This window comes from Elgaria multicarinata, chromosome 16 (assembly GCF_023053635.1).
Source record: "Elgaria multicarinata webbii isolate HBS135686 ecotype San Diego chromosome 16, rElgMul1.1.pri, whole genome shotgun sequence".
In the NCBI taxonomy this organism is placed as follows: domain Eukaryota; kingdom Metazoa; phylum Chordata; class Lepidosauria; order Squamata; family Anguidae; genus Elgaria; species Elgaria multicarinata.
In genome coordinates, this window is record NC_086186.1 from 11,481,955 (window position 1) to 11,509,359 (window position 27,405).

At 47.5% G+C, this 27,405-nt stretch overlaps 1 protein-coding gene across 1 annotated transcript; it reads left to right on the plus strand.

The window, feature by feature from the left end:
• Positions 1-63: 63 nt before the first annotated feature.
• On the plus strand, positions 64-26,990 carry SLC28A2 (solute carrier family 28 member 2). The gene is made up of 17 exons (XM_063142644.1): positions 64-132; positions 2,388-2,476; positions 2,828-2,925; positions 3,143-3,332; positions 4,533-4,674; positions 5,716-5,829; positions 7,958-8,035; positions 9,768-9,848; positions 10,257-10,337; positions 11,325-11,450; positions 12,843-12,973; positions 18,566-18,734; positions 20,479-20,676; positions 21,042-21,123; positions 21,650-21,748; positions 23,900-24,014; positions 26,864-26,990. Exons 1-17 carry the CDS (start codon positions 64-66, stop codon positions 26,988-26,990), a joined length of 1,989 nt encoding a protein of 662 aa, XP_062998714.1.
• The last annotated feature ends 415 nt before the right edge of the window (positions 26,991-27,405 follow it).

Sequence of the window (27,405 nt, forward strand, 5' to 3'; positions counted from 1 at the left end):
ACCGTGCCTCCTGTCTTCAAGTTCACTTCAGGGCTTGCAGAGTGACTGCAGGGCACCAGCGAGATGGGAGAAAGGAAGATTTCGCTGGGAGGTAGTGTCAGAGGATTGGACAACCCTGCATTAGAGCTCACGGTAAACTGCCCCCCCTTCTCATTAGCTCTGCATAGTGCTATGCTGAAAGCCCACCTGCCCTTTGGGAATCTCTTTGATTTGCCGTGAAAGAGGCCATCGTTTTTCTGCCTCTTTCGTTGAGATGTTGAGAATTTCAGAGCAATTTCTCAGGGTTCCGGGCTTCAGTGCTGACCTTACCGTAAAGAGGTGGCCGATGGGCGAGTGCGCGCTTTCTGTTACCGTTTTCTCCCATTGTGGCCTCTTCGGCTGCTTGTGCTTCTTGAAATGCCTCTAGAGGACTTATCCTGACTTCCTCCCTTGAGGCTTTACAGTGCTGCTGAGTGTCTGAAAGCAGAGAGAGGCATTTTGGGTAGGGCTGTGTGGCTATTGTCTGGAGCTGCCCTTTGCCAGCATGTAACTCCTCTGCTGAGGGAACTGCACTGGCTGCCTATTCGCTACCAGGCCAGGTTTAAGGTTCTTGTACTTGTGTACAAAGCCCTAAACAACTTGGGACCAGGATACCTGAGAGAGCGCCTTCTCCCTTCCCAACCTGCCCGGTCACTGAGGTCATCCGAGGGCCTGCTCCTGGTGGTTCCACATAGATCCATCCTCCGATTGGAATCCACCAGGGGAAGAGCCTTCAGCGTGGTGGTACCCCTCCTGTGGAATTCCCTGCCTCTGGAGGTCAGGCAGGCGCCAACCTTGTTCTCCTTTCGGTGTCTCCTGAAAACGTCTTTATTCCAAGAAGCCTTTCCTTAATATGCAGCCTTGAATCTCTGTTTTTGCTTCTTTTAAATTTTGTTTTAACTGTTTTATTCGGTTTTTATTTTCATTTTATCTTGCACACTGCTCTGAAATTTTTCAATGGGGAGCGGTATATAAATATTCTAAATAAATAAATATTAAAAGTCCTCCTTAGTACAAATGCAAGATGAAGAACGAGAGCAAGATGATTTTCTCCTAATACTAGAACTCGGGGACCATCCCATGAAGCTGATGGGTGGGAGATTCATGACAGATAAAATAGGGTGACCATATTTGGGAAACCAAAAAAGAGGACACCTAGTGTGTGTGTGGGGAAGCAGCTTTCTGAGTCCTGCAGAAAGTACATTATTCCCCCGCCGCCTTAAAGAACCCGATTGGAGTGGAGGAGGGGAAAGGATTTCATTCTGCACCACCACCATACACTCCAATTGGGGCCTTTTCTATAATGTCCACGAATGACCCACTTTCCCCTTTAAGACCTCAATTGGAGCTCGGGGTGGGGGAATGATGTGCCTCAAGAAAGCATGTCATTTCCTCCTGCCATGCTAATGGCAGCCTTAAAGGGGAAGGTATGTCATTCCAGGACATTATTGAAAATTATAGAAAATCCCCCCTGACACCATGGAAAGAACAAAAACCAGGACAAATCCGGGGAAATCCTGACAGTTGGTCACCCTAGATAAAAGGAAGGACTTCGTCACACAACACAGAGTTAAACGATGGAAATGTAGTGATGGCCACCAATTCGGATAGCTTTAAAAGAGAGTTGGATAAATTCCTGGAGGAGAAGGTTATCCATGGCTACCAGTCCTGATGGCTATATGCTGCCTCCACTCTTAGAGGCATTTATGCCTATGTACACCAGTCAGTTTCCTATGGGCAGCAGGTTGGCAGAATGACTAAAGTGTTGGACTGGGAGTCAGGAGATCCGGATTCTAGTCCCCACTCGGTCATGGAAGCTCACTGGGTGACTTTGGGCCAGTCACAGCCTCTCAGCCCAACCTACCTCACAGGGTTGTTGTTGTGAGGATAGAAATGAAGAGGAGGAGGATTATGTACGCCACCTTGGGTTCTTTGGAGGAAAAAAGGTGGGATATAAATTAAATAAATAAATAAATGATAGGCCCTTGGTCTGATCCAGCAAAGCCCCAAGGGAGTAAATCCTGGCTAAAACCTCTAGAGAAATCCTCTAGGGAGCTTTCCAAGAAGTTTAGGCAGCAGGAAAGGCTGCAAAGACAGAATGGAGTGGGATCAGGCATGATGAAATGCTAAAAGAAAAAAGCCCACAAACCTGCTGGCCAACACATTGCAGTAAGCTAAGCACTGAAGCTCTGCACCCTGTGAAATTTCTCTGAAATCCTCACCCTATCCACAATTTTTGGGTGTGATTTCTTTGGGCTCTGTCCCCCTCCCCTCCTCCCCTTGAGAAATGGTGGAAAATAAATAGATCGAAAAATTCAGCACCGTGCCCTTTTCTCAAAAGACAACACCTCTCATTGCGCTTTTCGCAGGACACAGAAGGAAATCCTTGGGCAGGAGTGCACCGGCAACCTTCTGAGATTCAGGAAGAAAATCAAGCACAAAATGTTCATTTGAGCAGGTACAAGAAAGGTCTCATCAAGGAGCGGGGGTGGGAGATAGCCTTCTCCAGATGCTCCCCTGTCCCCAGTTAAACCAAGCAAGGGCAACTTGTGGGCCTGCAGATGTTTTGGCCTGCAGCCCCCATCAGACTCAGCCAGCATTGCCAGTGGTGGAGGATCATGACAGCTGTGGGCCAAAATATCTGGAGAGCTCCAAGTTGCTTTTAAAGCACAGGTGGGGGACTGGCAGCACACGGGGCAGGTGAAACCCAGAGGGGGGTGGTGGCCTCCCACACAGCAGTTAGTCAGGAGTTTTTTTTCTTAAGCTTTCATTGGTGCAAGATTGATTTTCCGGGTGTGATTTTCCACAGGATCAAGAGCGTGACTCGGCCTTTTACTAAGGCAAGGGGCTTTTGCAAAGGCCACGCCAAGTTAATACGGTGGATTTTCTTGATCGTCTTGTATGCAGGTGAGAGTTTTATATACATCCGACACACACGCAGAGAGAGTGTGAGAGTGGAAGGGAAATCCCTGCACATCATACCAGGTTTACTCAGGAGGAAATAAGGCATGTGGTTTATTTCCCCCACCATGCATGCCGGTCACATGCCCGGGGGAGGGGGGGATTTGCATGCTAGATCCACCAGTGCAATTCATGTCCTTTTCTGTCTCCGCTCTATTTCTAGCCTACGTGGCATACTTCACTGCAGCCTGTTTGCTGAACTTCGACCGAGCCTTGGCTTTGGTTGTCTTAACCGCCCTGGCAATTTGTTATGGGGCCTATACCATAGTCAAGAAATTGTGGGGGGCTAAGATCGTCCGCATGCTGAGCCCCTGTGGGAAAGGCTGCCGGAGAGCCTGGCCGTGGCTGAAATGGTGAGTCTGCTGCACAGACAGGACCCGGCCTATGGTTTTGAAGGCCATGTTCACACTGCTAATGGGAACCGTCTCCACCCTGCCACCATGCAAGGCGTCGGCGACGGGGCATCAAAAGTTCCTCCCAAACACACACGGGTTTCTATATTTCTGTGATTGGGTCAGCAAGCAGCCTGCACATCCTGCCCCTGATTTCCCAAAGGGGTCTGGTTGTCTCCCCCTACTCCCCATTTGGCTCAATTCCAACATTACAGCCAACCATGTTTTGTGCCAACCATAGCTGAGAACACAAACCATGATCTGAACTTCCGAAGGCACAGATCAGTCATGGGCTGGAGCTGCTTCTCTGCTTTCATTTCCCATCTGCTCAGCATTCCCTTCTCTGGGTACGGTGGCCTTTGAAGGCAAAGTGGCAGTGGTAGCTTTGTCAAAATGGCACATCATGCCTAACCGGGTTCAGCACAAACCACAGCTTGCAAGCCCACTTCAGACCATGGTTCCTGGTTCTGGGTTGTCAGCAGAGGAAAAAACAGGGTTGGTCAAGTCAGAGATTACATTAAACCAGAAATGCAGAACCCAATGCCCCAGGGCCAAATGCAATCTTCCTACAGTTCTGATCCGGCTTCCTGGAATTCCCCAGATGGCTATGCCCCCTTTTTCCCAAACTATCAATTGTTTGATGTTTTTTAAGATGGGGCAGATGGAAGTTGTAGTCCAGAATACTTGGAGGGCACCAGGGCACCTACCCCATGGCTGATGTTCAGGATTGCTTGGAGTGGTTGCCCCATCTTCCATATCCCAACCAATCATGCCTTAAGCCAGGACCCATCTTCCATATCCCAACCAATCATGCCTTAGACCAGGACCCATCTTCCATATCCCAACCAATCATGCCTTAGGCCAGGACCCATCTTCCATATCCCAACCAATCATGCCTTAAGCCAGGACCCATCTTCCATATCCCAACCAATCATGCCTTAGACCAGGACCCATCTTCCATATCCCAACCAATCATGCCTTGGACCCATCTTCCATATCCCAACCAATCATGCTTTGGACCCATCTTCCATATCCCAACCAATCATGCCTTGGACCCAATCAAGATATAAAGGAGAGCCTCCCCAATAGATCTCCCATGTATCTAGCAGAGTGTCTAGGTTGGTGCCGATCCATTATAAAGCTGATCTGCTTCCTTCCTAGGGTATTATGTGCACTCATTTTGATTGGACTGATCACGTGGCTGGTTCTTGACGTGTCCCAGAGGCAAGAGCAGTTGGTGTCACTGGCTGGCTACATTGTGCTGGTGCTGATACTCTTTGCCTGCTCCAAGCACCATGGAGCCGTAAGTAGCAGCATTTCCTTTGGTTTGGACCTTTAGACATGAGAAGAATTAGAAGGAGCAATCTACCTCTTCTACTACATCTTGCCCTCCCCCTTCCCTAATCCAATCTATAAAGGCTACAATCTTGCATGCACAGGCCCCATTAAGCCTATTTCTTCGGAGTAAACATGCATAGGATTGGGATGAAACTCTGCTAGAATTCAAGTCCCGGGTTTTAAATCAAACTTGCAGAGTGATTGCGCAAAGTATGATAATGATGTAAGGTTATCAGTCCAAAGGCCTATCTAGACTCCGTTCCCACAGTGGCCAACCCCATGCCCGTGGGAAGCCCACAAGCAGCACATAAGCGCAATAGCATCCTTCTACCCATGTTCCCCAGCAACTGGCCTGCAGAGCCACTCTGCTTCCGATGCTGGAGGTAATGCAAAGCCACCGTGAGTCACTGACCGCCTTATCCTACAGGATGTTGGGATTCAGATGAATTTGTTTGCTCACTTAAGAAATTGAGTCCCATTGTATCCTGTAGTATCAGCAGCATTTGAGCTGACTTTTTTTTTTTAACACTGAGCATCTCTTAACAGCCATATCCATACAGCTGGCCATGATTGCCTCCTTCTCCAGTGAGCTCCAGGGAACAGTGGGCCAGGGCCAGCTCTACCATTAGGCAGAGTGAAGCAATCGCTTCAGGCAGCAGATGCTGGGAGTAGGCAGCAAAGTGTCAGAGAAGAAACCTGTGTGCCATGTGGCCTACTAGATTATCTGTGCCTCCTAGATTATCCTTCTGCCTGTGCTGGTCGAGTGTCCCATCACCAGTATAGAAGCTAGATTTATCTGCCAGTCCAGTTGGCTTTTGTACATGGACTAGAAGGGGATGCCATTTTGTCCTTTGCCTCAAGCAGTAAAAGGTCTTGGGCCACCCCTGCAGTGGGCTACGTTAACCCTGACATTTCTGCCTCTCCAACCCTGGGCTATTGCTGGCCCTTATGGATTGCCCCTGACTATCTGTAATCACAAAATTGCCTCTGATGTGTGGATTTGCAGGTATCCTGGAGAGCTGTGTTCTGGGGGCTTGGCCTGCAGTTTGTCCTCGGAGTCTTCATCATCCGGACGGAACCCGGATTTCAGGCCTTCCAATGGCTTGGCGAGCAGATTCAGGTATGGGTGCATCTTTGAAGGCAGAGCACAAGGTCTCAAATCTATAAATGTGCAGATAGCATACCACTTCTGGATATAAATATATAAACTGTTAATTGCCTTTTTAATATGATTAAACACATTAGTCCTCCTCTGAGTGCCTCCTCCGAGGGAAGCTCGGAGGATGGCAACAAGGGAGAGGGCCTTTTCAGTGGTGGCCCCCCGACGGTGAAACAATCTCCCCGACGAGGCTCGCCTGGGCAAACTTCATTATCTTTTCGGCACCAGGTCAAGGCTTTTCTCTTCTCCCAGGCATTCAACAGCATATGTTGAGTTTTTTAACTGATCCCTGGGTAGTGGGTATGTAGTCTGGTTTTATGCTTTTTATGGTTTTAAATTTTGTGTAATAGTTTTTAAATGTTCAATGTCTTTAACCTTTGTAAACCACCCAGAGAGCTTCGGCTGCGGGGTGGTATATAAATGTAATCATCATCATCTCTAGGTAGGACTAGGAAAGACCCCATCTGAGTCCCTGGAGATCCTCGTCAACTAGACATTACTGAGCTAGATGGACCAACGGTCTGGTATAAGGCAACTTCCAAATGCAAGGGGTTTTTACAGGGAATTGGCCAGGTAAAAGCTCTCTGAGCAGCAACAACAAAAGGCTATCTCTTGTGTGAGGACCAGACATTGGGTAATTACTAGCACTAAAGGCAAGTGCTATTAGTACCACCCTCAGAACATGAGAAAGGCGGAGCTGGATCAAACCAAATCCCTCTCTAGTCCAGCATTTAGTTTGCACAGTGGTTGACCAGATGCCCCAATGGGAAGCCCACCAGCAAGACATGAGTACAACAGCACCCTCCCACTTCCACTCCTCGGAAACTGGTACGGAGACAGACTGCCTCCAATTCTGGAGGAAAAATAGACGCATTAGGACTGGTAGCCATTGACAGCCTTATCCATCAGGGACACAAAGCTGCTGAGATGGTCAACCATAAAAGACGCTCCACATTTAATCATAGGTACATGTCAACCATGGTACTCAGAAACAAGCAACAGTTGTGTACAGGTAAGGATGGGTGAGAAGGAATTTCGTTTCCATTCGGTTTTGATTAGAATTTACCCAAATTTGCAAAGTTCTCTATTTTCAGGACAAAAAGAACTTGAGATTTAAATATTCCAATGTGTGGGGGGGGACTGAAACTGACGAATTCATCCCAGGACTTTGAGGGTTTTGCTCTTAAAAGCCTGCGTTTGAATCCCAGTGAATTAACAGCCATCTTTAACAGCTATATGGCAGGCAAGTTCATCATGGTCCTCTCCGTGCTGGGAATAGCTGTACCTGTTCAATTTGGCTGCTGAAGATGGGCGAGTATTTCATTTTTGTTCATTTTTGAGATGAATTTGCCCAGATCTGCAAAATTCTTCGTATTCGGGAGAGAAAGAACTAGTAAGAAAAATTGACAGTGGACGAAAGCAAAACTGACCGATTTGCCCAATCCTGCATACAGGACGTTGTTCCATACGCCAGTGTGGCCTAGAGGCTAAAGTGTCGGACTGGGAGTCGGGAGATCCGGGTTCTAGTCCCCTCTCAGCCATGGAAACCCACTGGGTGACTATGGGCCAGTCACAGACTCTCAGCCCAACCCACCTCACAGGGTTGTTGTTGGAAGGATAAAATCGAGAGGAGGATTATGTACGCTGCCTTGGGTTCTTTGGAGGAAAAAAGGCGGGATATAAATGTAATAAATAAAATAGGAAGGGAAAGGAAAGGAACCTCTCGTGCAAGCACTTGAGTCATTGCTGACTCCTAGAGGGACGCCTGCTTTCGCTGACGTTTTCTTGGCCGACTTTGTAGCGGGGTGGTTTGCTGTTGCCTTCCCCAGTCGCAGTTACCTTTCCCCCAGCTAGCTGGGTACTTATTTTACCGACCTCGGAAGGATGGAAGGCTGAGTCGACCTGAGCCGGCTGCCTGAGAACCAGCTTCCGCTGGGATCGAACTCGGGCCGTGGGGAGAGTTTCGGCTGCAGTAACTGCCACTTACCACTCTGTGCCACAAGAGGCTCCTAATAAAATAACAATAAATAAATAAATAATAATAAAGTCCCATCCAAACTCATTCTCTCCACCGACTTTTCCCTCACAGACCTTCCTGAATTACACCACTGCTGGTTCCAGCTTCGTCTTTGGGGAGACATTGATCCAAGAAGCTTTTGCCTTTCAGGTGAGCCTTCAGAGGATGCTGGACAAAAGCTTTTCTCTTTGGCGCCATCTTTCTCTTGGCCACCTGTGTAATGGGGCTCTTGATACGAAAGGATGACTTCCCATGACGTGATTGGAATGGGATAAGACTCACCTGAGCTGTGGCCGATGGTCAGGTCAAAAGGCCTAGTGACAGCAGCCGACACGATGGGGCAAATGACAGGGCCCATGGGCTACAGAGGGCCACCATGGCTGAGGTTTGACTCCTTTTTTATTTTTAAAAATGTTTATGGACTTGTGCTGTGACAAGAAGCACTGGACCAGGGAGCTAGCAGCTAAGGTGTTGGACTGAAAGTCGGGAGATGCAGGTTCTATTCCCCACTCGGCCTTGGAAACCCACCAGGTGACTTTGGGCTCTCAGCCCAACCTACCTCACAGGGTTGTTGTTGTGAGGATAACATGGAGAGGACGAGGATTCTGCACACCGCCTTGGGTTCCTTGGAGGAAAAAAGGCAAGATATAAAATGTAACCCTAGTGCCTCTGCACTCCAGCCCCAATTTAGTGTGAGTTACATTTAGTTTAGTGTAAGAACATAAGAAGAGCCCTGCTGGATCAAACCAAAGGTCCATCTATAGTCCAGCACTCTGCTCACACAGTGACCAACCAGCTGTCGACCAGGGACCCACAAGCAGGACCCAGTGCAACAGCACCCTCCCACCCATGTCCCCCAGGAACTGGTGTATACAGGCTTTCTGCCTCTGATCTTGGAGGTAGCACATAGCCATCAGGACTAGTAGCCGTAGTGCGCGTCAGTGGAAGCCGTGGCTTGCCTCTACCAGCACCTCTTTTTCAAAGCACTGGGCTGAGCACATTCTGGGTAGCTGCAGCACTCTGTTTTCAATGTCAGTTTCACTTTGACAGTGTAGGTCACTGGTTCACCTCATGGTGCCCAGCATTTCTCTAACCATCTACATCCTACAACTTAGGGCCTTGCTAGACCTCAGTGAGAATCCAGGGGAGAGGAGGGGAGACCTTGTGTTATGAATAACGCGAGATCCCGCCCTTATTCACACATGAGCCGCGACGAGCTCTGGAGGAGAGCTGTCGCGGCCACCATTTTTTAATCGTTAAAGCAGCAGGACGCAGGAAAGGTAAGTAGGGGTTGTTGGGGTTTTTTTAATTCTCCTTCACCCACCCACCCCCCATCTGCAATCTCCGATCCCCCGCCCGATGTCCCCCCTGCCCACAATTCCCCCCCCAATGTCCCCTGGGCTGCGATTCCCCCCGATCTCCCCGACCTCCGTTTCCCACCCCCTTCCATGTCCCCACCGTAGCCCTGATGGCCACAGCGCTCCTATGGAGAGCTGCAGCCCATCCGCAGCTTTTCCCGGCTACTCGGGAGTAAATCTAGTACCCAGGAAAAGCAGCGGACCTGGCTACACGCCCACGGTCCCAGCCTCAGCCCGACCTGAGGCCAGGACCGTGGGAAGAACTGCGCTACAAGCGGTTCCCATTAGCGCAGTGCCAGGGCGGCTCAAGGCCTGGCTGAGGCCGGGATCCCCTGTGTGTCATCTGGATGCACAGGGACGAGCATGAGCCTCGCACTGCGCTAACCCCTGGTCTAGCAAGGCCCTTACTCTGACATTCTGGGTTGTGCTTCCTGGGTGGCAGCAATAGAACTGGCTCTGTTCTAGCCCCAGGATTGGCTGGCATTTGCGAAAGATTGACGTGTGTCCTTCTTTTCTGTTTTCAGGCATTGCCCATTATTGTCTTCTTCAGCTGTGTGATGTCCATTCTCTATTACCTGGGAGTCATGCAGTTCATAATCCTGAAGGTAAAGCTGAACACAAAGCTCAGGGCACCGGGGAAGAGAGCTTGCGATCCCCCGCTGTGTAGCTGAACGGTGTAATAATCACTGATCGGTACCAAACAGCTGATCAGAAAAGACCTCCTCTCTCACTCACTCTGAAGCACAGTTTTTGGAAATAGATGTGTGGCATTTGGGATGTTTCGGGGAGCCTGGACAGAGCACCCACAGAGGGCGGCAGCTCCTGCCTTGGGGAGGAGGTACCACAAGGAAGTGTTGCCACCTCCCGGTCCCTCAAGCAGGCTTGGGGTGTAGCTGTGATCCAAGGTCAGCCAACGCATGAACAGGAGGCAAAAATAACTGCCCTCTTGCAGGCTGAGTGCACGGTGGGGCAGCCATGCCCTCTGGCTGACAGTCTCCAATTCCTTCCGGCAGCTCTCCTGGCTCCTGCAAATCTCCATGGGAACGGCGGCCACAGAATCTCTGAGCGTGGTGGGGAATGTTTTTGTGGGAATGGTAAGCAGATGTTTGGCGTGGGTTTTTTTGTTTTTTCCATCGATTGTCCTTGGCAATCCCAAGACTCCCCAATCTGAGCGAAGACTGACTTTGTTCTCCCTTGGGTGTGTTTTCCCAGGGCTTTGTGTCTAGGAAAGCATTGGCCACAGGAGCAAAATCATTCCTTTCCAACCTGGTGCCCTCCAGATGTTTTGGAACACAACCCCCAGCACTCCTGACCATTGGTTGTGCTTGGCTGGAGCTATTGGGAGTTGATATCCAAAACATCTGGAGGATGCCAGATTGTGGGAGGCTTTTTTCTATATTATTATTATTATTATTATTATTATTATTATTATTATTATTATTATTTCTTACCCGCCTCTCCATTCTGATCGAGACGGGGAACAACAGTAAATATAAAATACATAAAACTGAATTAAAACATAATATACGTCGTTAAAACATCCTAAAATAATTTTAAAAACATCCTAAAATAATTTTAAAACATCCTAAAATAATTTTAAAAACATCCTAAAATAATTTTAAAACATCCTAAAATTCCACTGGATAGGCCTGCCGGAAGAGATCAGTCTTAATAGCTTTCTTAAATTCCGGAAGACTGTTAAGTTGACGAATCTCTCCCGGCAAGCCATTCCACAAACTGGGAGCGGCAGAAGAAAAGGTCCTCTGGGTAATAGTTGTCAGCCTTGTTTTTGCTGGCTGGAGTAAATTCTTCCCAGAGGACCTGAGTGTGCAGGGCGGATTGTATGGGAGACGGCGATCCCGCAGGTAGCCTGGACCCAAACCATGTAGGGCTTTAAAGGTGATAACCAACACTTTATACTTTGCCCGGAAACTAATTGGCAGCCAGTGAAGAGATTTTAGAACTGGTGTAATGTGGTCACCTCTAGGCTGGTCATCCGTTGCTTGCTGTTTCGGGGGCAGGGGAGGCTGTAAACGTGTTGGCAAAACTCTGCTGTTTGACTCTTCCATTTTGCTCTCCAGACAGAAGCACCATTGCTCATCCGTCCCTACCTGCCGGAGATGACACGGTCAGAGGTTCATGCCGTGATGACCGGTGGTTTTGCCACCATTGCCGGCAGTGTGATGGGAGCTTACATTTCATTCGGGGTGAGTATGTCATGCAGAGAAAACAGAACTATCTATCACATGCAGATGCTAGAGCAGAGCTTTCTAAACTTTTCATGTTGGTGACCCACTTTTTAGACATGCATCATTTCACGACACAGTTTTACTAGCAAACAGAAGGTTACAGACACATACATAAATTGTAATAACGAATTGGATGGGCACACAACATATCTCATGAAAACCTTTCATTTATATTTTTAAAAATATATGATTTGCAAGATAATAACATACATTTCCAAGACTTTTCACATTGAACCAATTTTGTCGAGCTGCGATCGAGCGGCGGCGGTTGAGACGGTGTTCTATCAAAAAACTGGACCCATGGAATTTCTCGAATGCGTCACTTCAGGTGCAGCCGCGTCACCGGAAGTGACGCGGAATCAGCTGTTTCGACCCGATTATGCATACTGCACATGCGCAGTACCTGTATGATCCCTCGACCGTGGTGTGCATACACAGATACGACGGAAGGGGAATATACTGGTGCACCCTACTGATCAGCACCTTTTCTGCGTAAAACTGCATGCAAGTTGGTATTGCTTATTTCACATAGACTCAGAGGTTTCTCGTTACGTTCGCCTGACACACCTACACACTGCAACTGATACACTAACATGTCGCGACACACAGTTTGGGAAGCTCTGCGCTAGAGGATGGGAGAGAAGCATCTTTTACACACACAATTTTGAACTCTCAGTAGCCTGTGGTTACTTGTTTGCAGCGCATTTTTGCCAATAAAATAGCTCACGTCTGTCCTGACCAGGACGCCACATTGGCTGTTTCTTCTGTACTGGGACACCCGTCAGCTTCAGCTAGATGCAGTTGCTGGGATGAATCCCATTTAATCGAAGATGCCAATGAAGTCCTTGCTGTGATCCTCACCCTTCTTTGATGTCAATAGGTAATGGAGGGAGACTGGCTGGTTCACTCAGCTTAGCACGCAATTCATTGTTGTTGGAGGGTCACATATTTCTTCGAAAGCCAGGCAAAATCGCCCTATAGCCAAAATACACTAAAACTTGGAGTGAAGAGGAAATTCCCTATTCTAGTATGGAGGCATCTCCTATGGGTTTTTGCCTCCCATCCCACCCAGTGGAAGTCAGGGATCACATGACCAGCCTTTTAACTTAGTCCATATATTTCTGGGGAAAGTGTTCCAGAACTAGGGTGCCACCACGGAAAAGGCCCTGTCTCTAATCCCCACCCATCTCACGTCAGATGGCAAAGGGACCTGCAGTATTAAATATACAGCTTTTTTCAATTCTTTGATGACACAGAAATATGCTCACCTTCCCGTCACTCCACTGTGGTGCAACTGAGAGTTATAGCCCCAGGTTTGCCCTCCAGTCATTACCCTGTATCCTTCTGCAGATTGATGCCTCATCTTTGATTGCCGCTTCAGTGATGGCGGCACCTTGCGCCTTGGCTATGGCTAAACTCGTCTACCCAGAAGTGGAAGAGTCCAAGTTCCGGAGCCAGGAGGGCGTGAAAATCGCCGCTGGGTGAGACATGAGATCCATAAGATTCCTGGAAGCATCCTGGAAGGGATGCAGGAATAAGTGGGAGGAGTCTAGAGGGAGTCCTGATGGGGATGCAGAAGTGAGGGTGGGAGGAACATTTGAGGCTCATGGGATCAGCAAGGTCTCTCCCCAGCTTTCCAAGAATGGACAGAGCCATGGAAAAGAAATAAATATGAAGCAAAGAGAGACAGTATGGTGTTGCGAGTAGCATGTTGGATGGAAACAGAGAAGTTTTGTGTTCGAATCCCTACCCAGCCTGACTTACCTCGCAGCCTTGTTGTGAGAATCTGGGTTTTAGCACAGCAGAGTATGCACAGCCTTATTATTATTATTATTATTATTATTATTATTATTATTATTATTATTTCCTGCCTTTTCCCCAATACTGGGACTCAAGGCAGCTTTACAAATTAAAACACCACCAACAGTCATCTGTCATGGAACATCCAGGATCAGAGGCAGTATATCTCCAAATGCCAGATGCTGAGGACACAGAATAAGGGAGGGCTGTTGCTTTTGCACTTGTGAGCATCCCAGAGGCATTTGGCTGTCCACCATTGGAAACAAGATACTGGGTTAGATGGTCCAATCCAGAAGACCTCTGCTTATGTCCTTATGTCTTTTGGCTGGGCAGGCTTTGCAGCTGCAATCTTCAGTTTCTCCTTCTGCTCCAGCACAATCTTCCGGGCTCTGGGAGGCATTAGAACATGATGATCAGAAATCAAGCAGTAAAATCTTGTTTACTGGAGGTTTGGATGCAAAAGCTTTTGAAAGGGTGCAAGGTCTAGTTCAGATGGGGAGTGGCAAGGAAGTATTAGTCTGTCTTTAGCGTATTAATAAATGAAAGAATCAGAGCTTGCAGCCCCCACCTTTTTTAGAATTATGTAGAACGTGGCAGTAGGCCTTCAAACTAATATAACGAAACACACCAAAACGTCATCCCAACAAAATAGGAAAGAAATGAAGACCACAGCTAGACCTAAGGTTTATCCTGGGATCGTCCAGGGTTCACCCCGCCTGAGCACTGGATCCCTGTGTGTCACCTAGGCCATAGCTAGACCTAAGGTTTATCCCTGGATCATCCAGGGGTCAAACCTGTTCATCTAGGTGACACACAAGGGATCCAGTGCTCAGGCAGGGGTGAACCCTGGATGATCCCAGGATAAACCTTAGGTCTAGCTATGGCTGAAGTCTTACCCATGCAGGAGACAAATATATTGATCCCAACAGATTTTGAGCAAATACTTTTTCATTACTTACTCTAAAAGGAGCTGTTTACTCTGTTGCATCTCATAGCTCCTTTTGGATGCAAGCCATCCTGGTTTCTTTTGACACCCCTGATAAAGAGCTATTTTCTTGAGATGGGATTAATACAGCTAGCATTGATACATTTGTCTCCGGCACCAGTCAGGTTTCCATTTTATCCTTACGTGGTAGAGTTAAACCAAAGGGCAACCAGGAAATTTCTTCTGATATATTCTTATCTCAATATGTTCAACATTCCTTCGGTCCTTGAAGGTCACAGGACTGTTGCTGCTGTTCTTTAGCCTTTTAATTACAAACTGATATACTTCTGTGTACCTAGGGAGCCCCCGCCCCAAGCAGTGGAAGGCTGGTGGCTCCAATATCAGTGGGGCGGTGCTCCCCTCTGGGTTTCATCTGGAACCAGCCAGAACTCTAAAGGCGTTATCCAAGGTGGTTCTGATCGAAACCCGGAGTAGATTCACCACCCCACTGACATTGTTTGTGGGACTTACTATCTTATTTTTGGGTGGCCGTATTTCACCTCCAAACTAATAGGCATTCAGCCAGCCAGCCAAGTTTGCTGTTATAAGGAATTGTTGTGACACAAGCTGCCAGATTAAAATGTTATAGGGGGTTCTTTTAACCCTTACACGTCTCTTTAGAGAAAACAACCAGTAAAAATAATAATTAAAACACATAACTTTTTGCCCTGAAGTAATCTAATATGTGGATTTAACTGAGATTGATGACAGGCAAACTAACACATATATTACTTTTAAAAACATAAGAACATCAGAAGAGCCCTGATGGATCAGACCAAGGGTCCATCTAGTCCAGCACTCTGTTCACACAGTGGCCAACCAGCCAGTGGCCAAGGATGAACAAGCAAGACATGGTGCAACAGCACCCTCCCACCCATGTTCCCCGGCAACTGGTGCACACAGGTTTACTGCCTCAAATACTGGAGATAGCACACAACCATCAGGGCTAGTAGCCATGGATAGCCTTTGCCTCTGGGAATTTATCCAACCCCTTTTAAAGCCATCCAAGTTGGTGGCCATCACTGCATCTTGTGCTAGTGAGTTCCATAATTTAACTATGCGCTGTGTGAAGAAGTCCTTCCTTTTATTTGTCGTGAATCTCCCACCAATCGGCTTCATGGGATGACCCCGGGTTCTAGTATTTTGAGAGAGGGAGAAAAATGTCTCCCTGTCCACATTCTCCATACCATGCATAATTTTGTACACCTCTAACAAAGCTGTAACATATGTTACACTCAACCCACCTGTCCCAGTGACAAATTCCAGGCGCGCAGAAGCATTTACCCAAGTTGGCTTTCCTTTGGGAGGAGGTCATTCGAAGCTTATTGGCATTTTAGTTGCATTTATTGGCAATACACAATTTGAAGAGATCTACAGTGGGGGAGGGGGTTCCAGAGCAGGCTAATACGGTCATCTCTGAGGTGGAGGCACAACTTTGAAATCCCATCAGAGAACTAGATCAGATGTCATGAGAAAGACAGCCAGTATCCTAAATGCCATCAGTTTAAGAGCAAAAAAAAACAAAAAAAAAACAGCTTTCTGTGCTGTTCTTTGTACCTATCTTATTTATTTATTTATTTATTTATTTATAACGTTTCTTATCTGACTAAGATTGGAGTCTCAATTAGTCTTTTCACATGCAGACTCCTAGATTACAATATCCTTAGCCAGAACTAGAGGGGAGAAAGGCACCCGCCCCCTTTCCAGGTATTTCCTAGCTATTCAAAAGGACAATGGTTACCATGGAAACACATCCCATAGCTGGGCTGTTTACATACTTTTGTCAGCTGCAAAGATCTGGCAAGGTATTTCCTCCAGACAACCCGGAGGATGGTCTTATTCAAAAACTCAGTTAGGATAACTATCACTTTAAATTATAATGTTTACAAATGACCCTTGAAACATAAATGAGAAGAACGATCCATAGTTCAATGGGAATTATAACAACACTCCAAATCTCCTTCTGCACTATTGATACATCAGGCAATAGAAGTAACAAGCATAGGTTTACAAGCCCTACAATGGTGATGCTATTTCCAGAGGGGTGCAGGACTCTCAGTGTGATGTATGAAGAAATCACTGCTTCTCAGAGGTGATCCTGTAAGCCCTCTCTGGACTCATCCCACCCCCAGGTGGTCATTTCAATCATAGAATCATAGAATAGCAGAGTTGGAAGGGGCCTACAAGGCCATCGAGTCCAACCCCCTGCTCAATGCAGGAATCCACCCTAAAGCATCCCTGACAGATGGTTGTCCAGCTGCCTCTTGAAGGCCTCTAGTGTGGGAGAGCCCACAACCTCCCTAGGTAACTGGTTCCATGGTCCTTTCCAAACTGTTCCTTCACCAACATTACACAATCTTAGCAGCCCTGCATAATATCTGAGACTGTTCAGTTTAGGGAAAAAAGGTAAGGGGAGTCATGACAGAGGTGTATGGATGGTGTGGAGGAAGTAGACAGGGAGACATTTTTATCCCTCTCTCATAATACTAGAGCCGAATGGGGTCATCCCATGAAACTTATTGTTGGGAGATTCAAGACAGATAAAAGGAAGGAGTAACTCATCTTGAGTAGCGCATCCAGTTCTGGGCACCACACTTCAAGAAGGACGCAGACAAGCTGGAGCGTGTTCAGAGGAGGGCAACCAGGATGATCAGGGGTCTGGAAACAAAGCCCTATGAGGAGAGACTGAAACAACTGGGTGTGTTTAGCCCGGAGAAGAGAAGATTGAGGGGAGACATGATAGCACTCTTCAAATACTTAAAAGGTTGTCACACAGAGGAGGGCCAGGATCTCGTATCGATCCTCCCAGAGTGCAGGACATGGATTAACGGGCTCAAGTGACAGGAAGCCAGATTCCGGCTGGACATCAGGAAAAACTTCCTGACTGTTAGAGCAGTGCGACGGTGGAATCAGTTACCTAGGGAGGTTGTGGGCTCTCCCACACTAGAGGCCTTCAAGAGGCAGCTGGACAACCATCTGTCAGGGATGCTTTAGGGTGGGTTCCTGCACTGAGTTAGGGGTTGGACTCGATGGCCTTATAGGCCCCTTCCAACCCTACTATTCTATGATTCTAAGGACTTCTTCTCACAACACAGTGTTAAACTATGGAATTCGCTAGCCCAAGATGTAGTGATGGCCACCAATTTGCATGGCGTTAAAAGGGAGTTGGACAAATTCCTGGAGGAAAAGGCTGTCAATGACTACTAGGCCTGATGGCTGTATGAAGTATCAGAGGCAGTAGGCCTGTGTACACCAGTTGCTAGGAAAGATGAGCAAGAGGGTGCTGTTGCATCCTTGTCCTGCTTTTGGGTTTCTCACATATAGCTGGTTGGCCACTGCGGAAAAAGAATGCTGGGCTGGGCAAGCATTTACTCTGATCCCAGCATGGCTCTTCTTCTGTTTTAATGTGTCAAGCAATTGTCTTTATTTAGGCCACATCACTACTTTATATCAGTATATTGTAGGCAGTTTCTTTAAGTATTACATTACAATGGAATGGCGTTTCTTTCAATTAACGGTGAGACTTGCACGGAGTCAGGAGTTGCTAAAGCGAGAGTCGCAGGAGGGGTGAACGTACGTGTGTAAGATTTCAAGTGAATCTTAGATGGTGGAGTCTAGAACAGTGGTTCCCAAACTTTTTCAGGTCACTGCCCCCTTGGTTCCACAAGCTCATGCCCAGTGCCCCCTACCCTACACTATAAAAACCATTATTCAGAATAGCGGTTTTCAATGACCCACTAAGGAAGATAATTACAATAAAATTCAAAACATTAACAATTAATTGAATATTTATTCAAAATCCGAAGCACCTGCCACAGGCTTGCCAAGGGGGGGAGGGAGGGAAAAGAGAGCGAACGCCTCTGTTTTGCAGCCGGCGTGGCGGGGCACACCAAGCAGGGTATGTCTCTTCATTAGCATTTTGGTGCTTTTGAAACATTTCAATTCACCGTTAAAAGGACTCTTCTTAAATGGTATTAATACATGTGTGGATTCTTCCTCTATATGGCTTGGGACCAAACTATCTTCTCCCATAAAAATGTCCCTGGGTTTTAAGACCTTCTGGAGAGGCACTTCTCGGAAAAGACCATCTTGAGTGCCGCCCTCTTGCCTCTTAACGCCCCCCCTATGCAATCTCACCATCCCCAAGGGGGCGGTACCACCCACAATGGGAACCACTGGTCTAGAAGAACCCAGGGGGAAAGGTTCAGCAGCTGCCCCCTTGCCTAGGGTTCTAGGAAGGCCATCTCCGGATCTCTCCATTTCCTTCTCGCTTGGTGTGTCGGCACAGGGAGGAGAAGAATGTCTTGGAAGCTGCTGGCAATGGAGCGGCAATCTCTGTAGGCCTGGTGGCTAACATCGCAGCCAACCTCATTGCCTTCCTGGCCGTGCTAGAGTTCATCAATGCCGCGCTGGCTTGGCTGGGAGGCATGGTCAACCTGCCGGAACTCTCCTTCCAGGTACCATCCATAAGGCAGCCACTCTGAATGTCTGAGAACCAGTGTGGTGTAGTGGCTAAAGTGTTGGATTGGGAGTCGGGAGATCCAAGTTCTATTCCCCCACTCGGCCATGGAAACCCACTGGGTGACTTTGGGCCAGTCACAGGCTCTCAGCCCAACCCAGCTCACAGGGTTGTTGTTGGGAGGATAAAACGGAGAGGAGGGTTATGTACACCACCTTGGGTTCCTTGGAGGAAAAAGGCAGGACATAAATGCAATAAATAAATAAATAATACATCAGGGTGGTTAAAAGATGCTGAGAGGCAGAAAACTGCTTTTTTGAATGGCCTGTTCAGGGTATATGCCAAAAAAAGGGGGGGGGGTAGAAAAAACATGTTTTTTTAATACAGTAAAAGAACTCTGATGCATTTCAGACCCTTAGGTCCAAGGGTCTGAAATGCATCCGAGTTAGTTTTTTATTATTATTATTAATAACCATTCTTTTTTTCTACTCCTTTGCCTGTGGCTTTTGGAAGGGCATCTCTTGTGGGGGGGTCCCCCCTTTTTTTGACTCTGTCAGGGTACAACCCTGCCTAGAGACTTCTAAAGCTGTAAATAGTTTGGGATAAGATTAGGACCCATTATCAGCTTGTCTGCACTTTAAGGACAGCAACAGAGGCCTTTCTCACGTCCCCTTGTAGTATTCCTGCCTGGGTCCTCCTGTGCAATTACTCACGTGATTGCACACATCTCTGTTGACCATTCACCACAGCAGACTTCTAGAGCTAAATAAATAAATAAATAAATGACAGTTGGAACAGTTTTATTAAGGGTAACGATTATAACTGGCCTTGAGGCTCACGCACAGGACTGACTTAAGGGAGGAGGAGAACACAGAATAAGTCCCACCCACTGAGTTATGGGAGAAGAATCTCCTTTTAACCCTTCTCAGACCATACACCACACCCACCTTTGAGGGTAGCCAGGTGGACTAGTACACGGGACAGCACCTTTTCCGCAGTGGCCCCGCATTTCTGGATTGCCATCGAGGGTTTATCAGGCCCCACAATCGCAGTCTTTTAGGACGGCCCAGAAAACCTACTTATTTATTCTGGCCTTACCCAGATTATGTCTTTGACTGGGTTCAGATAACACAAAAACCCACACTCAAAGTGTTGAGTATGGGTTGAGCGGGGGTTGTCGTTGAACTGTAGACGGTTGTTGAAATGGGGGTTATCGTGTTGTCTGAACCCAGCCGTGCTAACAAACCATGGTTTGTTCACCATGAACAACCCAGGAAGAGAACCCATTGTTTTGTTGTTGGGTTGTGAACCATGGGCTGTTCGTGGCTAAGAATCCATAGTCACGCAGTGTAATGAGTTCCATTGTGAGACATATATTTACAAGTGTTTCTACCCTTTAGGCAAAAAGCTCCCGACGTGGCTCAGAAAGATAGGTAGTGTGTCAGTCCGTGCCCTCAGATTTACAATCTACATTGAAGACATGAGACACAAGGACTATGACTTCACACAGCACATAAACTACAGGATTCGCTTCCATGAGATATAGTGACGGACGCCAACCTGGATGGCTTTAAAGGAATTGGACAAATTGGGCTAAAAATGACTCATAATACTGATGGCTATATATTATCTTCAGTAGTGAGGGGGGGCTGGAAGTTGGCATGGGATGGCAGCAGTTGCAAAGTGGCTAGTCAGTTGACCACTTTATTTATTTACAAGCCCTTTTTTGTTCTGGCTTCCAGTTGATCTGCTCCTACGTCCTGGTGCCTTTGGCATTCTTATTAGGGGCAAGCTGGGAGGATGCGCCCCTGGTAGCTGAACTGCTGGGAGTCAAGATCTTCCTAAACGAGTTCGTGGCCTATCAGAAGCTATCAGGCTACAAACAGAATCGACTGGACGGACTGCCGGAGTGGGATGGAAGCCACAAGCAATGGATTTCGGCAAGTGCCCCCGTCCCGAGGAGGTGGAAGAGTGCTCTTTTTGCAAAAGAGCCGGGCCGGCGTACTTCAGTTCATGGAGCATCTGGCATGGCAGATCTCAGAAATGAGGTCCAAAACCATTCATTAGCTAGGGTTGAGCCGAGCCAGCAACCAAACAGGCCTCACAAAGAGCCCAGCCCAGGGATATGACACATGAGCATAGCATGCTTACGGTTCTCCTCCCCTCCCCTCCCCTCATACCCATGCTGTGTACAAAGCAGCAAGGCAAGAAGAGATGGCGGAGGTCAACTGTGACAAGAACGGGCCCATGATGCCGTTTGTACCATTCGCACGACACTGACTGCATTTTCTCTGTTGGTCCCCAGGTGAGAGCCGAAACCATCACGACCTATGCTCTGTGCGGATTTGCCAATCTCAGCTCCATCGGGATCATGCTGGGTGGCTTGAGTGAGTTGGCAGTACGGCGAGGGGCGTGCAGGTTTCGAGGCTGGGAGGAGAGACAAGCCCAGCAGAGATCCCCACCTTCACCCCATCATGCCTTGCAAAAATAACCTGCCCTGAGCCTTAGCTTCCCAGCTCTACCTGCCCATACAGAGCCGGCCCTCCCATTAGGCAAAGTGAGGCGGCTGCCTCAGGCGGCAAATGCTGAGAGTAGCAAGGTGTTGGAGGAGAGAATGGCGTGCCACGTGGCTTTGCTTATGCCCCCTAAACTAGTCTGCTGTCTTCAGGTGTGGTGGAGGATCCTGTCCCATTGTTGGTGTTGAAGAAAGTTGTTCAGTCTTTTGTACATGGAATGAGAGGGATGTTCTTCACCTCAGGAAGCAAGATGTCTTGGGCCGGCTCTGCTGCCCTAGGCCTAGCTAAGGCATTGCAGACATGTGGAGGCTTTGGCCTGACAAGGGCCCTGCCAAGAAAAGCCTGAGAGGTCCACGCCATTTTGCTCACCCTGCTTTATGCTTTTTTGTGTGTGCAGCGTCCATGGCACCACAGCGCAAGGGTGAATTTTCCAGCGTCGTCCTGCGAGCTTTGTTCACTGGAGCCTGCGTCTCCCTGATCAATGCGTGCCTTGCAGGTACTGTCTGCGTCTTTGGTGGGGGGGGGGGCAGGGAGAAAGCTAGGGGACCCAAAGGCTTGTCAGAATCAAGACTGGGAGCAATAGAGGAAGGAAGTCCTGGGAAGAGAAATAAAGGGGAAAGGGGAGCCCAACTGATGATGGGGAAGGAAGGAAAAGAACCTCTCGTGCAAGCACTGAGTCATTACTGACTCTTGGAGGGACACCAGCTTTCGCTGACATTTTCTTGGCAGGCCTTATAGTGGGGTGGTTTGCTGTTGCCTTCCCCGGCCATTATTACCTTTCCCCCAGCTAACTGGGTACTCATTTCACCGACCTTGGGAGGATGGAAGGCTGAGTCAACCTGAGCTGGCTGCCTGAGAACCAGCTTCCGCTGGGATTGAACTCAGGCCATGGGGAGAGTTTTGGTTGCAGAAACTGCTGCTTTACCGCTCTGCGCCACACGAGGCTCTGATGATGGGGAAGGACATATGAAAAGGGAGAAACTGACTAGATCAGACTTCCCCAACCTGGTATTGAGTACAACTCCCATCATCCACGGCCAGCTGGTTGGGGACAATGAGAGTTGTAGTTAGACACATCTGGGGGGGCACAAGTTGGGAAAGGATGTCTTCGATCACTCACTGAATGTACCAAATAAAAGGTGAAGGCAAACTATAAGGCAGGGGCCGTACTCACAATACAGTTTTGAGGTGACAAGTACAGTATATTTCGTCATGCTACAGTTTTAGGTGTTGCCAACTTGCTCACCGATCCACAAAAACATCTTGGTTTTTCTCACCTGGGTGTTTTGTCTTCATATGTGGCCTTTCATCATGAGTACAGATTTCTGTACATGGCTACATAAAATGGAACAAAAAATGGATGGACGTAAGGGGTGTGACAATAAGTCCACCTGACAAACATGGTTTTGCTATAGGGAGTTTAATCCCTTTCTATAGGTTTTCTCAGTGGTCAGAATGATGGGCTATGAATGTCTCCCTGTTGACCTTACAGGATAGACATAGGAAGGGTTCACACAACTGCCCAGAGAGCTTCGGCTATGGGGCGGTATATAAATTTAATAAATAAATAAAATAAAATAAACAAACCAGAGTATGGGTTGAGTGTGGGTTGTCATTGAACCATGTATGGTTGTTGAATCATTAGTTGTTGTGTTGTGTGAACTCAGCTGCACTATCAAACCATGGTTTGTTAGTCACGAGCAACTTGTAAAGAAAGCCTATGGTTTGCAGTTCAGTTGTGAACTGTGGGTTGTTCATGGTCAACAAGCCATAGTTTATTAGCGCAGCTGGATCCACAAAACACAACAAACCCACAATTCAACAACAATCCATGATTCAATGACAACCCACACTCAACTCATAGTCAACCTGTACTCTGGCTTGTTATGTGAACGAGGTCAATCACACAGAAAAGAGGGGAGGCGAAGGACTCAGTCAGCGTCGAAGAAACTTGACCCTGGATCAATTTGCCATGCAAACAACTCAGCCAGTGGGTGGATTCACCCCTTTGGTAACAGCATAGCCTCTTAAGAATGACTACCAGCCCTAAAACACATAGGCCTCATCTAGAGTATTGCGTCCAGTTCTGGACTCCACAATTCAAGGAGGACGCAGACAAGGTGGAGCGCGTTCAGAGGAGGGCAACCAGGATGATCAGGGGTCTGGAAACAAAGCCCTATGAGGAGAGACTGAAAGAACTGGGCATGTTCAGCCTGGAGAAGAGAAGACTGAGGGGAGACATGCTAGCACTCTTCAAAGACTTAAAAGGTTGTCACACAGAGGAGGGCCAGGATCTCTTCTCAATCATCCCAGTCTGCAGGACACAGAATAACGGACTGAAGTTACAGGAAGCCAGATTCTGGCTGGACATCAGGAAAAACTTCCTGATGATTAGAGCAGTACAACAATGGAATCGGTTACCTAGGGAGGTTGTGGGCTGTCCCACACTAGAGGCCTTCAAGAGGCAGCTGGACAGCCAGCTGTCAGGTATGCTTTAGGGTGGATTCCTGCATTGAGCAGGGGTTGGACTCGATGGCCTTATAGGCCCCTTCCAACTCTACTATTCTGATTCTAAACCTCCTGAACAGGTGTAACCAATCCTGCATAGCAGTGTGAGCCTCTCTCATGAGATCTCATTCCCTCACAGGTATCCTCTATGTACCCAGAGGAGAGGTGACGAATTGTCTGGACTTCTTCGGCCAAACTAACCTGAACTCTACCAGCTACTCTGTCTACGTTTGCTGCAAGGACTTGTTCAGCAGGTGAGCATTCCCTGTTCAACTCTTGCAGTGCTGATGCTAGCAAAGGGTACATTGCTCCCTCTGGATAGCGGAGGAGCGGGAGGCTTAAAAGAAGCCACAGAACAAGAGCTGCCAGAGATGCACATAGATGTCTGGATTGTGTAACACACCTGGTTCTGTGCATTTGTGTTCTGGAGAACACAATGGTCACTTGCCCAGTGTTAATACTGGATGCATTGCTACTGGACCAACGCGTTAGTTTTTAAAAAGGGTAAATTAGCCCCTAATAAAGCCTTTTCTTGGGTCCAGACAACTGGAAACCTTTGTATTTGTTTGTATCAAATACCTGCAAGGTGTTGCAAGATTCTGTTTTGAGACTGCAATTTGTGGCGCTAAAAGCGTGGTCATGGAAACTGCTAGACACCTTTGCTACAGTGAATTTTTAAATTTCTCTGAAGTTCTTTCCTGTGGAGATGAGGCAGCCCAGCAGAGGGCACTCATGTTCCCTGAATAACTCGTCCTGGGCATTCACAACTTGGTGGAGGTGGGAACTGGTTTGAACCGTTCATCAACAAACCAGGAGCTGACGCTGAATTGTCCATGAAGAAACATCCCACTGTTACCTGCCAGGCACTAGACAAAAAAAAAAAATGCCAACAAAATTTTCTAGACAAAGTTCTGATGTGCTTTTTCAGCATTTCACTGGACAATCTGTGTGGTAGGATTTTCTTATTCTGGAGATGTTCCTTCCTTTCTTCCAGGATTTTTTTAAAAAAATATCCCAGGAATATGGGCTGCTTCAGACAGAGTTGGCAAGTTAAATCACTGTACAAACTGAACAATTTATTTGAGAAGAAGAATATGGAGTTGATAAAAAGCAGTTGAGGAAGTAGAGGGAATGGATGCGTGGGCACAACGAAATACGAACAAAAATATAGGAAGCGGTCTTAAAATATGGGTCTATCTAGCTCACTGAGTAGTATCAGCCTTCAAGGGTTTCAGGTTGGGAGTCTTTTGCTGATGTAGCCGGAAATGTCAAGGACTGAACCCAGGGACACCCTGCACACAAAACATGTGCTCTACCACGAAGGTAGGGCCTCCCCTTCCCCCAAATTTTCTTCCTCTGACTTCTGGAGGTGCAGACTGGAACCCTTCTAGCATCTGATCCAATGTCAAGACCAGTTTTATCATTATAGCTGATGCTCAGCAGGTGACTGGCTGATTGAAGTGGTCTCCTTAAGTGCATCCCCACGGAAAAGTCAAGGCACAGTTATTCTGGTAAACACTTTTTCAGTTACAGGAATCCCATGAGCAGGGTCCAAAATTCCTGTTCTGCCTATACCCATCAACAGCTTTCAAAGGGAATGTAGAATGGTGCTCCTATAGATTGTGTGTTCTCAGAGGGATGATGTTATTTTTAAAGTTGGAATCAGCACACTTTTAAAAAGAAAGAGGGGAAAGCTGAGTTTATTAAGATTCTAGGAGGACACTGAGGCTAGTCCTTTACACATTTAACTGGGAGTAAAACCCTTTAAATTCACTGGGATTTACTTCCAAATAGACATGTACAGGTTTAGGCTGCACAAGTACCAGAATTCATACTGAGAAGTCAGATGGCACATAGCACCATAATGGCCATGAGTTTTTCTACACAAGGCATTTATTGGGCACGCATCCTTCCCTACTCAGTTGTTTATGGGTTCTTTAGATGACATCACCTCCAGTTTCACCTGTGTCTAATGAGCGCTTCTGGAAAGTTATTTTTTTTAGAGCATTTAAATGAGAGTGCGAAAGAAACTGCTTTTTTCACTTGTGTATTTGCCCTAATCTGCTATACCACAGTGCCACCTAGAGGCTATGTAGTGCTCAGATGTCAAATGACACAGCAGATTAACAGCCAATTAAGAGCATCATGTAGAAAAGGCCCATGTAGGTTTCTGACCCTTCTGACAGCAGGGTTGTGCGAGATCTCTCATAGAACTGTATTTGGTCCTTTTTCCAGTGCTCCTGATTTAGAATGGATTTCCTGATTCCAGTGTACAGGACAATGGTGTTCCTTATTCAAGATTTTACTGGGAATAGCAGGCAAAGTGATCCATGCCTAGCAGTTGTGTGCATGCAGGAAAACAAGTAGACGTGTCTGTGTGACTGGGTGCATGACTGGATAGGCCAAGGATGCAAAACAGCCACGATTATTTCTTGAGACAAGGGCTGTGTACCTGTCATGTCTAACCCTACCGCCCCTGTTTTGGGAGAAGGTGTTTCAGGTAATCAATCAGAATCAGATTCGGACCTAGAGGAGGAGGCGCCAGACGCCAGCCAGCCTGTACTAGTAGGAGAGGAAGCTCTCACGGGCGATTCACCAGCTGGGAGTCATCTCCTCAAAGCCAAATCCTACACACTTCAGTGGGAAGTGAGCTTTCTTCTGGAGGCGAGCGCCCCAACAAACTAGCTGATGCTAGGGTCCGCTGGAAGCTAAAACACACAAGAGTGGAAGGAAGGCATGAGAAAGTTGGTCCAACTAAGATTGCACCAGAAACTGCCTCCACACCAGGCTCTCTGAAGTTAAGAGCATTTGGGAAGGGGCTTACTGTTCTCCTTGGTTGGACAATTGTCTCGCTTAGTTTTGCCTAGGGGGAACTTTCCAAGAGATTAGACTCTCTTCAGGTAGAAGAGCTGTTTGCTGCTTAATAAAAGCTTTGTGGATTACCTAGCAGGCCTTGTCATTTGTCTCCTATCCAAAGCAGGGGCTTTCTGAGAAACACGACAGTACCAGCATTGTCCACAAAGATTAGAACGCCACGTTGATCCCAGGAGGAGCCAGCCACTGTCTGCTGCTCTCACTTTCTCGTGTTTTCTCTCCTCCACAGCACAACCACCCTCAATGGATGGCTTTCTTTTTCTGGCATTTGGGGAAGTGCGAATTTCAACACTTCAGCCACGTACCTCCTACAGTGCTGTGGTCACTACAACGCCACAGCCTGTGCCAAGCCGTAACTACCAAGGAATCACGTTGGTGCAACATGGGGTGGTATCTCAGATGAACCATGGAGAAGCAATAAAATAATTTTTATACTATGGGGGGGAATGCAGAGGCATGACTGTACATGCAAAAACAAATCAAAAACTGCAACAAGAACCCTGGCTTGCAGGGGCAAGATCTCACTCCAAACGTAAGTGCAATGGGGAGAATCCCAGCCCTTCACGAAGCGTGCCAAAGGAGTTTATGGGTCCATAATGCATGTGTGCAAACTTAATGGTATTGTATTTTTAAGCTGTATCGCCCAAGATTGCATCCAATGTGAGCAGGAAGCGATTCCTTTCTGGGACGATAATTGTAACAGCTGCTGTTCACTTATCTCAGTTTTGTGACCTAAGAAAAGTCGGAAGGGCAGGAAGAGTTTGTTGGCGA